The sequence below is a fragment of the Nuphar pumila genome, chromosome 7 (assembly GCF_984573655.1).
Source record: "Nuphar pumila chromosome 7, dmNupPumi1.hap1.1, whole genome shotgun sequence".
Classification (NCBI taxonomy): Eukaryota; Viridiplantae; Streptophyta; class Magnoliopsida; order Nymphaeales; family Nymphaeaceae; genus Nuphar; species Nuphar pumila.
The window spans coordinates 22,864,903-22,879,476 of NC_143255.1; the positions used below are offsets into that span (position 1 = coordinate 22,864,903).

The 14,574-nt window shown below is 38.3% G+C and overlaps 1 protein-coding gene across 1 annotated transcript in view; it reads right to left on the minus strand.

Annotated features, from left to right (window-relative positions):
• Nucleotides 1-14,574, minus strand: part of LOC149831512 (Peptidase S41 family protein) — a 59,476-nt gene that overhangs the window by 24,073 nt on the left and 20,829 nt on the right. The window contains exon 8 of the mRNA XM_090013926.1: nucleotides 14,220-14,303. Coding sequence (XP_089870052.1) covers nucleotides 14,220-14,303 — 84 coding nt within the window. The remainder of the gene's footprint in view (nucleotides 1-14,219; nucleotides 14,304-14,574) is intronic.

The window sequence follows — 14,574 nt, forward strand, 5'->3', positions numbered from 1 at the left end:
ATAGCGGGTGGTATGAGAAAAGTAGCTAAGGAGGTATTGGGTGAGTCTAAAGGCGGTGCACCACTAGGTAAGGATACATCATGGTGGAACGAGGATGTCAAATTAGCTATTAAGGTTAAAAGAGAGTGTTATAGAAATCTAAGTAAGAGTCGTGATAATGAGAATTTGGAGAAGTATATGATAGCAAAGAAGGAAGCTAAAAAAGTTGTTCGAAACGCGAGGGCTAAGGTATATAAGGAGGTTTATGACAAGTTGGATACCAAAGAAGGCGAGAAGGATATTTATAGGCTTGCAAAGATGAGAGATAGGAAATCGAAGGATTTGGGTATGGTTAGATGTATCAAAGATGAAACGCAAAGGGTTTTAGTCAAAGATGAGGAGATTAAGGAGAGATGGAAAGATTATTTTGATAAGCTATTTAATGATAGTCATGCTCAAGATCTTGGAGACTTCTCCATTCCTTTTCATGAGATAAATCGTGACTTCATGCGTAAGATTCAAAAGAAAGAAATTGCAGAGGCTTTGAAGAAAATGAAATCAAGAAGGGCAGTTGGCCCAGATGGTATACCTATCGAGGCTTGGAAATGCTTGGGAGAGAAAGGTTTAGAATGGTTGACAAATCTTTTTAACTTGATTTGGCGAACAAATAAGATGCCTAATGAGTGGAGGAAGAGTACTTTGGTGCCTTTATATAAGAATAAGGGTGATATACAAGATTGCACAAACTATCGTGGTATAAAACTCATGAGTCATACTATGAAACTTTGGGAGAGGGTGATTGAGTCTAGGTTGAGGAAGGTTGTCATGATATCGGAGAATTAATTTGGTTTTATGCCTGGAAGATCAACTATGGAAGCTATACATCTTCTTAGACAACTTATTGAAAGATATAGAGAGAGGAACAAAGATTTGCATATGGTTTTTATTGATTTAGAGAAGGCATACGATAGAGTACCTAGGGACGTTCTCTGGTGGACAATGATGAAGAAAGGTGTTTCTCTCAAGTACATTAGTATAATTAAAGATATGTATGAAGGAGTAGTAACCAATGTCCGCACTTGTGGAGGGGTGACAACCAATTTCCCGATAACGGTTGGGTTACATCAAGGATCTGCTTTAAGCCCTTTCCTATTTGCAATAGTGATGGATGAGCTTACGAGATCAATTCAAGAAAATGTACCGTGGTGTATGTTGTTTGCTGATGATATTGTTTTGATTGATGAGTCTAGAGCTGGGGTTAATGCTAAGTTAGAATTATGGAGACAGACATTGGAAGCTAGAGGTTTTAAGTTGAGTAAGAGTAAGACTGAATATATGGAATGTCGGTTTAGTAAGCAACGAAGTAGTGATGGGAGTGTAGTGAAGCTTGGTGAGCAAGATATACCGGTGAATGATTATTTCAAATATTTGGGATCCATCATTCAAAAGTATGGAGAAATTGATGGAGATGTAAATCATAGGATAAAGGTTGGGTGGATGAAATGGAAAAGTGCTACTGGAGTGTTGTGCGATCGTAGAATGCCATTGCGTTTGAAGGGAAAGTTTTATAGGACGACTATTAGACCCGCTTTACTATATGGTACGGAATGTTGGGCTGCCAAGAGACATCATATTCAAAAAATGAGTGTAGCTGAGATGCGGATGCTTAGATGGATGTGTGGAAATACAATAAAAGATAAGATTCGGAACGAAGAGATACGTAAGAAGGTAGGTGTTGCACCCATTGAAAATAAGATGCGAGAGAATCGTTTACGGTGGTTTGGACATATTCGGCGAAGGCCTAATGATGCTTCAGTTAGAAGGTTGGAGAAATGGGAAAATATATTAGTTAAAAGAGGTCGGGGTAGGCCTAGGAAGACTTGGATGGAGATGATAGGAAAGGATATGAATGCTTTGAACCTCACCGAGGACATGGCGTTGGATAGAAATGATTGGAGGAAAAGGATTCATGTGGAAGACCCAAAATGAATTTCTTTTTTGGTTCATATCGCTGACCCCAATTGTTTTGGGATGAAGGCGTAGTTGTTGTTGTTTGTATATAAATTTATATATAATATATATTTATCATAAAGTCAACTAAAGTTGACTTTACACTAGTTGTTGGAAACTAAGCCCAATGGCTAGTCTTTCTAGCTGTTGGACTAAGTCCAACAGCTAGTCAATCTAGCAATTGGACCTAGTCCAATGGCTAGAGAGGACTTCCACTCTCCTCTTTTTACTCTATCTCTTCCTCTCTTTTCTCCTTATATATATGGGGTGTGTATGCTTATAGTGGGTGAGAGAGTGATTATAGTGGGTGAGAGAGTGATGGGTAGTTTTTAAGTGTTCGAGTGTATTTTGTAGTGATGTCTTTATGAAATGAAATGGGGATCTTCGAAACACGAGCTTAGATTCACAAGGGCAAGTGTCAAGAATGACACTAAAGCATAACCCTTAAAAAGGGTATAACTGGAAACAAAATAAAAATAAAATGTATTATTTATTGATATGAAAAACCAATTGCTTAAGAAGCATTGGGGATAAAATACAAGAGGGGCTGCACCCCTTTATATACACAGCTGAAAGAGGACTCAATAGAGCTGTTGGACACAGTCCAACAGCTCTATTTAGAGTTGTTGGAGTCCAACAGCTCTATTGCTAGTCAAGTCTGGACAGGACTTGACTAGCAAGAGTCATTCTAGTTCAAACTGAACTAGATGACATAAAGAAAAAAAATAAAAGTAAAGGAAAAAAAATTACAGAAAAGAAAGAAATGAAAAATATATATATTTATATATATATGTACAGTTTTACATTTTAACACTTTATGTATTTTTTTTTGTATTTTTAATGTTCATTATTAATGAAATCATTCATTCACAATATTTGTATTGTATTTGTTTTAATGACTTGTTTGTATCCAAATGTTTTTTGGTTTGTCATTTGGATTTCGATTTGGAGTATCTTGGTTTACGCACCATTTCGTGACATGGTATCAGAGCGAGGGATTCTTGATCTTGGTATCTTGTTCGAGTTTGTGCTTCGAAAGAAAAATTTGGATTGATATATGGCTTGGACTCGAGGCTCTCATATTTCGGCATGTATCTCTTGTTTAATCTTTAAAAGGTATTTATGACATATTTTTTAAAATTTGTTTGAAACATTATGGTTATTTCTTGGGTATGTAAAATGTGTTTTTTAAATCAATTGAAATTAGAATTTTGTGAAATTTATTTTAATAAAATATTGTTTTAATGGCTCTTGTGTTTGTATTTTGACATTAACTCACAAGTAGTCTATTCTAGAGCTCTTTATGGTAAGTTCTCCATTTTATTATTATTTTTAATACACAAATATATATTTTTATGCTCTCGTGTATGTGTTCATTCAAAGTATATATATTTATTTTGGGATTTTAACACCATTATGATTATTGGTGACTTTATGCATGTGTCAAAGCATGTTCTTTGAATTCTATGTGGTGCTTTCATTGAGATGTGCTCCATAAGAATTTTTAAATTCTTGTATGTTTTATATATTGAGTCATCATGATTTTAAGTTCATTAGTTATGCCATGGATGTTTTGTATGCTCTCATGAGATTGCTCTATCGGCATATCAACTATATATTTGTGTCGTGCACATATGTCTATGCATGTTTTTATGTGTCATTAATAATTATGTGCCATTTCAAAATTTGTTTTTGGTATTTTGTGTTGGAAATTTGGACGTGCTTTCAAATTAATTGAAATTAGTTTTTTTTCTTAAAATCTCTTTTTAAGTGAGTTATTGTTTTATTGGCTCTTGCGTAAGCATGATAATTCAAAGTATATTTTGGGTATGTTAGTATCTTTATGATTACTTGTGAATGTTCCTATAATATATTAAAAATTATGTTCTAAGTGAGTATGTGGTTTCTTAAGGATTCAAAATACTATTATTATATTTTTTCATGCTCTTTGCATACTTGTCATTTATAAAATATTAATTTTTTTCATCTTTGGTGTATGCCCTTAGTGGATTTTATGTACTCTTAGTAGCCTTTGTGGTCATCCCTTGGTAGATAGTTATGCCTTGTATCATATATTACCCTCTTATATATATCTTGCATTGGATTAATCTATCACTTGCATATATGCTTAAATGAATTCCTATGCATATCTTATGTGATCCTTTATAGCTTTTGTATAGGATATGTGGCTTTAAAGTCATTAGATTATTGTCTATATATTAATTTTGATCTCTTTGTGAGTATCCATGATTAGTTGTACTTGTGTATGCTCTTGGTTTTCTATATGGTCTTTTGAGAATCTCTATATATGTTTTGGTCCCCTTAATGTTATATGCCATTGTTCTTATGAATAGACTTATAATCTAGATTGAGCTATATAGCTAGCTTATATTGGTCATGCTCATTCTTCATTGTTATTGATGTAATCTTGATTGTCTTTACTTACACAAGGTTTATGAAAAATGATCATTTGACATCTTGTTTGCATATGATTACACTATAACCTTTATTGGTTTTGATTTGAAACTTTGTTTTTCAAATTTGTTCTTATATATGAACTCAGTTATTTGAAAATTGATTTCTGTAAGCTTTTATCGCCTCCTTATGGCATTAGTTTTTGTCCATCACAAAATTTTATCTGATGCATCATATTGTCCTTGTTGTTATTGGGTAAGCTATTGAGGTGAGTTATGTGTGCACCTCAAGTCATCTTATTAGTTTAGACTCTAGACTATCAAGTTAATGAGTGTCATGTTGACACTTGTCTTGAGTCTGATTGGTAGTTGATTGGCCTTTTGGATCCATGAGTTGGTTCACTTTATTGCTTTTATGGAACCAGAGATGTTTGTTGGGGTGAGTTATATCCACCTCAGTTTTGTCAGTTTAGATTGTTGGCTTATAATTCGTCTCTAACTAACGGTTGTTTGATTTCTGGTTCTATGAGTGTGTTGTATCACTCATTTGTTTATTTGGCCATTGTTATTATGTTGGATGCTTGTAATTATGTTTATCTGTGATGGTTATCTCCTTAAAACCATGGTGGTTCGAAAGTTTGTAAAATTTGTTTTTGTCTTGACTTGTATGTTATTTTTAAATCTTTCTTATCTTTTTTATGACATATGTTTGTTTTCATTATAAGTTCTCTTTACCTCTCGTGTTTCTTCACCCATACCTCTCGTTTGATTGACATTTTTTGTTGGATAAGAGATTTTTGTTTATTAGTTTTACAACCAGAGTTGTGGTGAGTTATGAGCACCCATTGTAGTTGATATTATTTGTAGTTTTACAAACATTTGTAAGGTGAGGGATGTGCACCTCTTATGGTTGTAGTTGGTTTGTATTATCAGATAGCTAGTATAACGCCCCAAAATTTCAACTTTCGAACCTTTCATAAAACAGGCAAGAGACTAAAAGAATCTCTTTATTACAGAGTTGGTTTAAGAAATAAGCGGAAGACCATCCTTTTGTTAATTTTAGAAAAGTAAGTTGACCACTTTGGGCACGTTAGCTGAAGAACCAAAACATACAACCCATGCTACTTAAAAAAGGCACTTTCATTAAAAGAAGGTTCCAAAAGTACAAAATTCGGATGTCCCAAGGAAAATCCGTTACAAGACCCAAAAACATCAGGACGCGAGCTAAGAGCAGGAAGAAGAAAGTCTTGAAGCCATCTTGCCATCGCGCCATCGCCCGTGAAGTACCTATTCATCACCTGTACCCATAGAATGGGTTAGTTTCGCAAAAAAACTAGTAAGTGCACAAGAGAGACTACAAAGAAACTGAATTATGTACATTTAATTCAGTAGGTTACGCAGTTTAAAGCAGATATGCAGTTAAACAGGTAAGCAATGCAAGCAGGTACATAGTGCAAACGCGTAAGTAGTGCAAGCGAATCAGTAGTGCAAACGAATAGGTAGTGCAAGCGAGTCAATGGTGCAAGCGAGTACAAGCGAGTCAGTGGTGCAAGCGAGTCAGTGGTGCAAGCGAGTGCAAGTGAGTCTCACTACTCAACAACCAGTGTGAACAGACTTTATGTTTCAATATTACTGGCCTGCGGGTACGCGCAGGCAAAACGTAGAAACAACTGGGACTAGTTCGGGCGTTTGTTATTCTATGTATTTTGAATAACCCGAATAGCTAATTGAGTCCTCTCCAGAGGGCCGGCTTTAGCCGAGAGAGGATTCCCCAAAGGAGGCAGTGCCACAGATGCATCCAACTTCTGCAGAAGTGCTGAGCTAACTATTGTAGCCCCTTTCCCCTAACTCCAATGACTGGGGAGGCCGGATCATTGCCCGTAGGGGGGTTGTTAACAACCTGTCCATTGGAGTTTGTACCGCTCTGTCCTCTCCCTTGACAGACCACTAGAAACGAATAGGTGTGTTAGGGGTTGCTTAACTAACGACCCACTCTATGTTGTGGTCTTTAAACCACTCGAGCATCTTGCCTGTAAAGGCGAATGCGAGGCCATTTATGTGATTCCAGCATTGTGCATTTCGCACTGTTCGAGGTCGCACGACCGTCTCATCCGATCATCGCAGTACTAGACGTGTCGTGCACGACTACAAGTACTCTAGGATGAAGGGGGTATAGCTCCTCAAAAGAAGCCTCAACAGGAGTGTTTCACAAAGATGTAAAGTTTATCAACTTTACTATATCCTTTGAAACAACAGTACCTTGTGCCAACATTATGCCTGCGATTTTCTAGAACCTCATCCGCTATCGGGGTATCTACATGCCTCGCATGACTCGACACCGGCCTCGATAGACGGGAAACATGTTTCTCAACAGAAACTCCAACTCGTCTGCAGGACTGCATACTCAAGGAGTCAGGATCCTTGCAAGGTATCCCCCTCCTTAGACGGGGATGTTACGCTAGCTCCTATCTCAACTCTCGTCACGAGAGAGAGAGGTGAATGCCTGAGGATGCCTTTAAGGCATATGCAAAAAGCAAAAACCTGTGCGGCATCTGCAATAGCAAAGCAGTAATAATACATACAAAAACAAGAGTCTAGGCGCAAAGCGCAACGACAAGGTAAAGGCGGTAAGCAGAAATGCAACGCTGAACCTCGCCACGATGCGTGACGGCACATACAAACCATAAGCAAGAATGCAACACGAGATCTCGACGTGATACACGATGGCAAGTATAGACTGACATAAGGTAAAGGGCAAGGATCGCGAAACCGCGTCCTTGAGTTAAGTGCATACTCGTATAAATATATATATAAATATATATATATATATATTTTTGTATATATATATATATTTGTATATATATATATATATATATTCATTTATTGATCGTTTTTAGTTTAATTGAACTTAATTCAATTATCCAAGTCTTCCGTACAATCTTCCCCTACCTTGGAGGGTTACGAGCTTGCTGACGTCTGCGGACGTACACAATTGACGGCTCGGGTCGCGGAGCGCGAGTGAGATCCGTCGTAGCTGCAAATATGCGATATTAACATGCAAGCCCAGACAAAAGCAAAAGCAAGGCAAAGACTCAACTTCTCCAATACATAGAGCTGGGGCCAACAGTCCTAAATGACTCGAAAAAAAAGGATGGGGCAGGGCCAAATGAGCCTTGCCGCCCAAAGAGGGATGTAGTCAATGTGAGCAGATGACTCACGTTCACTAGGAATTCCTCGCTGAAGATCAACATTTGTAATGATTTGTCCCCATTACGATGTAGCTTGCAAAGATTCCCCGGGTCTGTCGACCAAGGGTATAGGCTCGCGCACAAAGGGGCAGGGGGGATCGGCCCCTGCTGGCAAACAAAAAGGCAGGGGCCGATGGCCCCTGTTAGCAAACAGAAAGGCAGCCAATGGCCCCTGCTGGCACACAGAAAGGCAGGGGCCGATGGCCCCTGCTGGCAACCGAAAGGCAGGGGCCTATGCCCCTGCTGACAAAAGAAAGGCAGGGGCCATAGGCCCCTGCTGGCAAACGAAAGGCAGGGGCCTATGCCCCTGCTGACAAAAGAAAGGCAGGGGCCATAGGCCCCTGCTGGTAAACGAAAGGCAGGGGCCTATGCCCCTGCTGACAAAAGAAAGGCAGGGGCCATAGGCCCCTGCTGGCAAACGAAAGGCAGGGGTGGCCCCTGCTGGCGCAAAAGAAAGGCAGGGGCCATAGGCCCCTGCTGGCAAACGAAAGGCAGGGGCCGATGGCCCCTGCTGGCGCAACAAAAAGGGGCAGGGAGGAGGGGCTCGACCCCTCCCCTGCCGTAGCAGAGAGCAGGGAAGAGGGGCCCGGCCCCTCCCCTGCCGTACGGAAGTAGGGAGGGGGCTCCGCCCCTCGCCTGCCGTACGAAAGCAGGGAGGAGGCTCAGCCCTCCCCTCCCTGTGTAACGAAGAAACGAGGGGGAAGGATGGGAGAGAGAGAGAGAGACGGAAAGAGGGAGAAGAAGAGGAGGAAGAACATACCTGGTGGTCGGCGTCGGCGTCGGAGAGAGGTCGCAAGTGGCGGCAGCAGACGAGCGAGGGAGAGTCGGGAGGCGGTGAGGGAGAGAGACAGCGAGGGGGGGGGGGTTCGTATTTGAAACCCCCTGCCTCATTTTCTAAAGAAGGCACGAGGGAGGCGTGCCTCAATTGGGTCTGGGTCGGGTCCGGGTCCGGATCCGACCCGAATCCTAACTTTTTTTTTTACGAGTTATTACAGCTAGTATTGTTGGTGCATGGTCACTGGTATGGTTATTTCTGACATTTATGTTTGATCATTTGTTCTATACGCTGATACACTTGAATTTTGAGGTTTTGAGTTGGAGGCCTAATGAGATGACCAAACTGTTGTTGGGATTTACAAATATCATTTCTCCTTTTATAATATTAAACTTTGTTATATGTGGGATTTTTTAAAATCTCTACATCCTTTTTCTAAGTTGATTATTGTGAGGTAATATATATATATATATATATATATATATATATATATATTATCTCTTGTAAGTTTGTTTCTTGTGTACGAGTGCATGGCCCATAAGTGGCCTTTACATATTACTCTCTTATTGCCCTTTAGGCATTTTCATTGTTCTTCTACTTAAATCATTACATGGTCTATTAGCATGCTTATACATCATAATATACCTTGGTTGCATAAGTTGATATATTTTGAATGTATTTATAGATAGTGTTACTATCATTGAAATTTAAATTGTTATGATTAGTTTGAGCCTTTGCATCTCTTTGAGACATTAAAGTATCGTCCTTGCATCTATGCTAATTTGATATAGTTGTTGATCCATGTTTGCCATTGTTGCAAAGTATCGTTTCTCTTGATTTGTTGTATGTGGGATTTTGAATTTCCTCATTGTTTCTGCTATGCATTTGTATGAAAATGGCTGCCTTTTTTAAAAACCCTTTTTTATGAATATTTTATTCTCTTTGTGTGGATTTAACTCCTTGATGAGTTGTCTTGTTTAATTGTTCTCTTTTGATCTTGTTTATGATATTTAAAGGTTCATATTTGTGTTAAATATGACTACAAGTTAAATATATATGGTTTTTATTTTTCAAATTTGTATTAAACTTTTTTATTATGTTTAAAATTTTGTGCTTAAAATTATTATAAAAAACTTTTTAACACTCGGCTTTTTGGATATTTTCAATATATATATATATATATGTGTGTGTGTGTGTGTGTGTGTATAGTTGGGATGTTTTTATAGCTCTATTTACAGGTTCTCAAGTATTGATGATATTGAAGATCCTAAAGACCCTTTGTATAATATAGCATATGATTGAAGATCAAGAACACCCTTTAAGGAAGCAACAAATGGAAGAACCTGATGATGTCAGATTTGATGATATCGGGGTACTGTTATACATGCCCTACAACTGTTACAAAGGTAAACTTTTAGTACATGTTCAATTTTGGCTTATTTAGCATAGAAAACTATGTCAAGGAACTGCTGTAAATTTGTGAACTCAAGTATACAAACATGGCATCTAGCCTGCTGTAAGGTGAGCCACACATTCTACGGTGTCAATTCTTGTATCAGTTTTCCAGTTCTATCTCCTCTTGCCTTCAAACAACAATTATCTTTTATCCATAATTCAGTCAATCCCTTTCATTTTCTTTAATCTTAATATCATTCCACTTAGCCTCTGTTGCTCATCAAAATGTTTTCTTTTTCTTCCATGAATTAACACAATCTGATCACATATTTATGAAAAAATCTTCCAAGTCAATAGAAGTAGGCTTATGCATAAGGTAAAACTAGTCACATGAAAATTATCCATTTTTCATCAATTTACAATTTAACTCCGCCTGTGTAGTTATACACTGCCGGTCCCAAGCCCGGATAAAGGAGGAGGGTTGCGGTAGGCCTGTGACAGCCAGCATAAAAACTTTGTCATATCCTATGAAAATGAACCAATATGAGAATTTCGTTGGGGCGTTCCCTACTGAGCGACGCGCTGTACTCTCTAGGCCCGGAGGCAGTGATAAATGTGCAAGGGTTGCTAGGTCGTCGCCCAGAAGCGACGCGTCACACCGGCGCCCGGGTGTGGTGTCAAATAGGCAAGGGTTCCCTCACTTTATTGGACGGGTGGGGGTAAAGAAGTTAGTCCAAGACCATAAAATTAGGTTAGCCACTTGGAACATAGGGTCTTTAACTGGTAAGTTGGTAGAGTTAGTAGATGTTATGTGTAGGAGAAAGATTGATATTTTATGTCTTCAAGAAACCAAATGGGTAGGTGAGAAAGCTAAAGTGATAGAACCTTGGGGATATAAGATTTGGTATACAGGAATAAATAGGAATAGGAATGGAGTAGGGATTGCTATGAGTCGTCAGTTTATAGATAATGTAGTTGAGGTCCGTAGGAAGGGTGATAGAATTTTACTTATTAAATTAGTATTAGGTACGGATATTATTAATATTATTAGTGTTTATGCACCTCAAGTAGGTTTAGATGATTCCATTAAGCATCAATTTTGGGAAGATTTAGATGGAGTAGTACAAGAGACATCTTATGGAGAAAAGCTTTTCATCGGCGGTGACCTTAATGGACATGTAGGCATTAGTAGGGATGGATTTGAGAATATCCATGGAGGCTATGGTATAGGAGAAAGAAATGAAAGTGGAGAAAGGATTTTAGATTTTTGTTTGTCCTATGATATGATCTTAGCAAACACTTGGTTTAGGAAGAGGGAGTCTCACCTAGTAACATTTAAAAGTGGGGTTAATACGAGTCAGATAGATTTTTTCCTACTTAGAAAGAGAGATAGGGGTTGTTGCATCGATTGTAAGGTTATACCAGGAGAAAGTGTAGCTACACAACATAGAGTCTTAATTTTAGATCTTAGAATTAGACAATGCCGCAAAAGGGATAGACATAGGATAGATCCTAGAATTAAGTGGTGGGCACTGAAAGGAGCTAAACAAGGAATGTTTGTAGAGCAGGTAGTTAAGGAAGTTGATTGGTGTCTCGAGGAGGATTCAGAATCAATGTGAAATAAGATAGCGGGTGGTATGAGAAAAGTAGCTAAGGAGGTATTGGGTGAGTCTAAAGGCGGTGCACCACTAGGTAAGGATACATCATGGTGGAACGAGGATGTCAAATTAGCTATTAAGGTTAAAAGAGAGTGTTATAGAAATCTAAGTAAGAGTCGTGATAATGAGAATTTGGAGAAGTATATGATAGCAAAGAAGGAAGCTAAAAAAGTTGTTCGAAACGCGAGGGCTAAGGTATATAAGGAGGTTTATGACAAGTTGGATACCAAAGAAGGCGAGAAGGATATTTATAGGCTTGCAAAGATGAGAGATAGGAAATCGAAGGATTTGGGTATGGTTAGATGTATCAAAGATGAAACGCAAAGGGTTTTAGTCAAAGATGAGGAGATTAAGGAGAGATGGAAAGATTATTTTGATAAGCTATTTAATGATAGTCATGCTCAAGATCTTGGAGACTTCTCCATTCCTTTTCATGAGATAAATCGTGACTTCATGCGTAAGATTCAAAAGAAAGAAATTGCAGAGGCTTTGAAGAAAATGAAATCAAGAAGGGCAGTTGGCCCAGATGGTATACCTATCGAGGCTTGGAAATGCTTGGGAGAGAAAGGTTTAGAATGGTTGACAAATCTTTTTAACTTGATTTGGCGAACAAATAAGATGCCTAATGAGTGGAGGAAGAGTACTTTGGTGCCTTTATATAAGAATAAGGGTGATATACAAGATTGCACAAACTATCGTGGTATAAAACTCATGAGTCATACTATGAAACTTTGGGAGAGGGTGATTGAGTCTAGGTTGAGGAAGGTTGTCATGATATCGGAGAATCAATTTGGTTTTATGCCTGGAAGATCAACTATGGAAGCTATACATCTTCTTAGACAACTTATTGAAAGATATAGAGAGAGGAACAAAGATTTGCATATGGTTTTTATTGATTTAGAGAAGGCATACGATAGAGTACCTAGGGACGTTCTCTGGTGGACAATGATGAAGAAAGGTGTTTCTCTCAAGTACATTAGTATAATTAAAGATATGTATGAAGGAGTAGTAACCAATGTCCGCACTTGTGGAGGGGTGACAACCAATTTCCCGATAACGGTTGGGTTACATCAAGGATCTGCTTTAAGCCCTTTCCTATTTGCAATAGTGATGGATGAGCTTACGAGATCAATTCAAGAAAATGTACCGTGGTGTATGTTGTTTGCTGATGATATTGTTTTGATTGATGAGTCTAGAGCTGGGGTTAATGCTAAGTTAGAATTATGGAGACAGACATTGGAAGCTAGAGGTTTTAAGTTGAGTAAGAGTAAGACTGAATATATGGAATGTCGGTTTAGTAAGCAACGAAGTAGTGATGGGAGTGTAGTGAAGCTTGGTGAGCAAGATATACCGGTGAATGATTATTTCAAATATTTGGGATCCATCATTCAAATGTATGGAGAAATTGATGGAGATGTAAATCATAGGATAAAGGTTGGGTGGATGAAATGGAAAAGTGCTACTGGAGTGTTGTGCGATCGTAGAATGCCATTGCGTTTGAAGGGAAAGTTTTATAGGACGACTATTAGACCCGCTTTACTATATGGTACGGAATGTTGGGCTGCCAAGAGACATCATATTCAAAAAATGAGTGTAGCTGAGATGCGGATGCTTAGATGGATGTGTGGAAATACAATAAAAGATAAGATTCGGAACGAAGAGATACGTAAGAAGGTAGGTGTTGCACCCATTGAAAATAAGATGCGAGAGAATCGTTTACGGTGGTTTGGACATATTCGGCGAAGGCCTAATGATGCTCCAGTTAGAAGGTTGGAGAAATGGGAAAATATATTAGTTAAAAGAGGTCGGGGTAGGCCTAGGAAGACTTGGATGGAGATGATAGGAAAGGATATGAATGCTTTGAACCTCACCGAGGACATGGCGTTGGATAGAAATGATTGGAGGAAAAGGATTCATGTGGAAGACCCAAAATGAATTTCTTTTTTGGTTCATATCGCTGACCCCAATTGTTTTGGGATGAAGGCGTAGTTGTTGTTGTTGTTGTTGTTGTTTCATCAATTTACAATTTCATTGGTGTTAATCAACCTAATTCATATTCTAGATATTCATTTTCTTCAGTTTACAGTCCCAGTAGTGTTGCTCAACTGAACTCACATTCTTGGTTGGAAAATCTGTGAACCCCGAGATTCACAGTTGGAGTTTTTGACATCTTCATGGTCATGTACACTTATAGATCAGAAATGACCTTAGCAAATGCACCTACCTTAATAACTTAATAAGCATGCACTTTCGGCGAACAGGAACACAGCAAAATTATTGTACTTCTCCAGATCTTCAACTAGCTTATCATTTTACATTGATTACAAAAGTTTTTCATTTTCAGAAAATCATTAATTTCCAAAGCAGTGGGCAAGAAAAGCAAACTATTTCTAGTGTTTTGTCGCCCATGATTTGGATTATTCTAATGTTAGGTTCATTTTAATCATTATGGACAGACGCAAAACTTGTATCAAATTGGGGTATTGACTGTGATGACTGTGCTTGTCATTCTTCTCTCTTGTTATTTCTCACAAAATTGGATCAAAGGAGGCACTTTACATAATTTTGCAGTACAAATTACAATTAAAAAGAACTCTCATGATTTTATCAAGTTAAAGATACCAGATAAAATAGGTGCAGCATTCAGACACCATAATCACAAGATGGGAAACAGTAAATATATGAAACAAGATATCTAATTGATAAAACAGCCAAAATAATAGTCAACTCGAGCTCTAACCATGACCGGCACAGTAACAAGGGGTGCAGTGTCAACAACAATACTTTGTTGGACCTGAGGATCCCTTCCAGCAGTGTAAATGACCTGCATGCATCCTCAAGAAAAGATATTTCAGCAATAATAGTTATACACTTAAACTGTCCATGAAAATAATGAAATATTGTTGAAAAGTGCTACGATGTAGCAAACCAATCAGGTTATTGGCCTTGGAAAAAAATGGAATGCAATAACTGGGTTGACCCCAAACAAGAATTTGGGGCTTACACAATCTAGAAGACATCAAAGACACGAACTGCACTTTACCGGTCACAGCCGTGAACAATATTAAAGGTGAAATCAAGCATACCACCACATG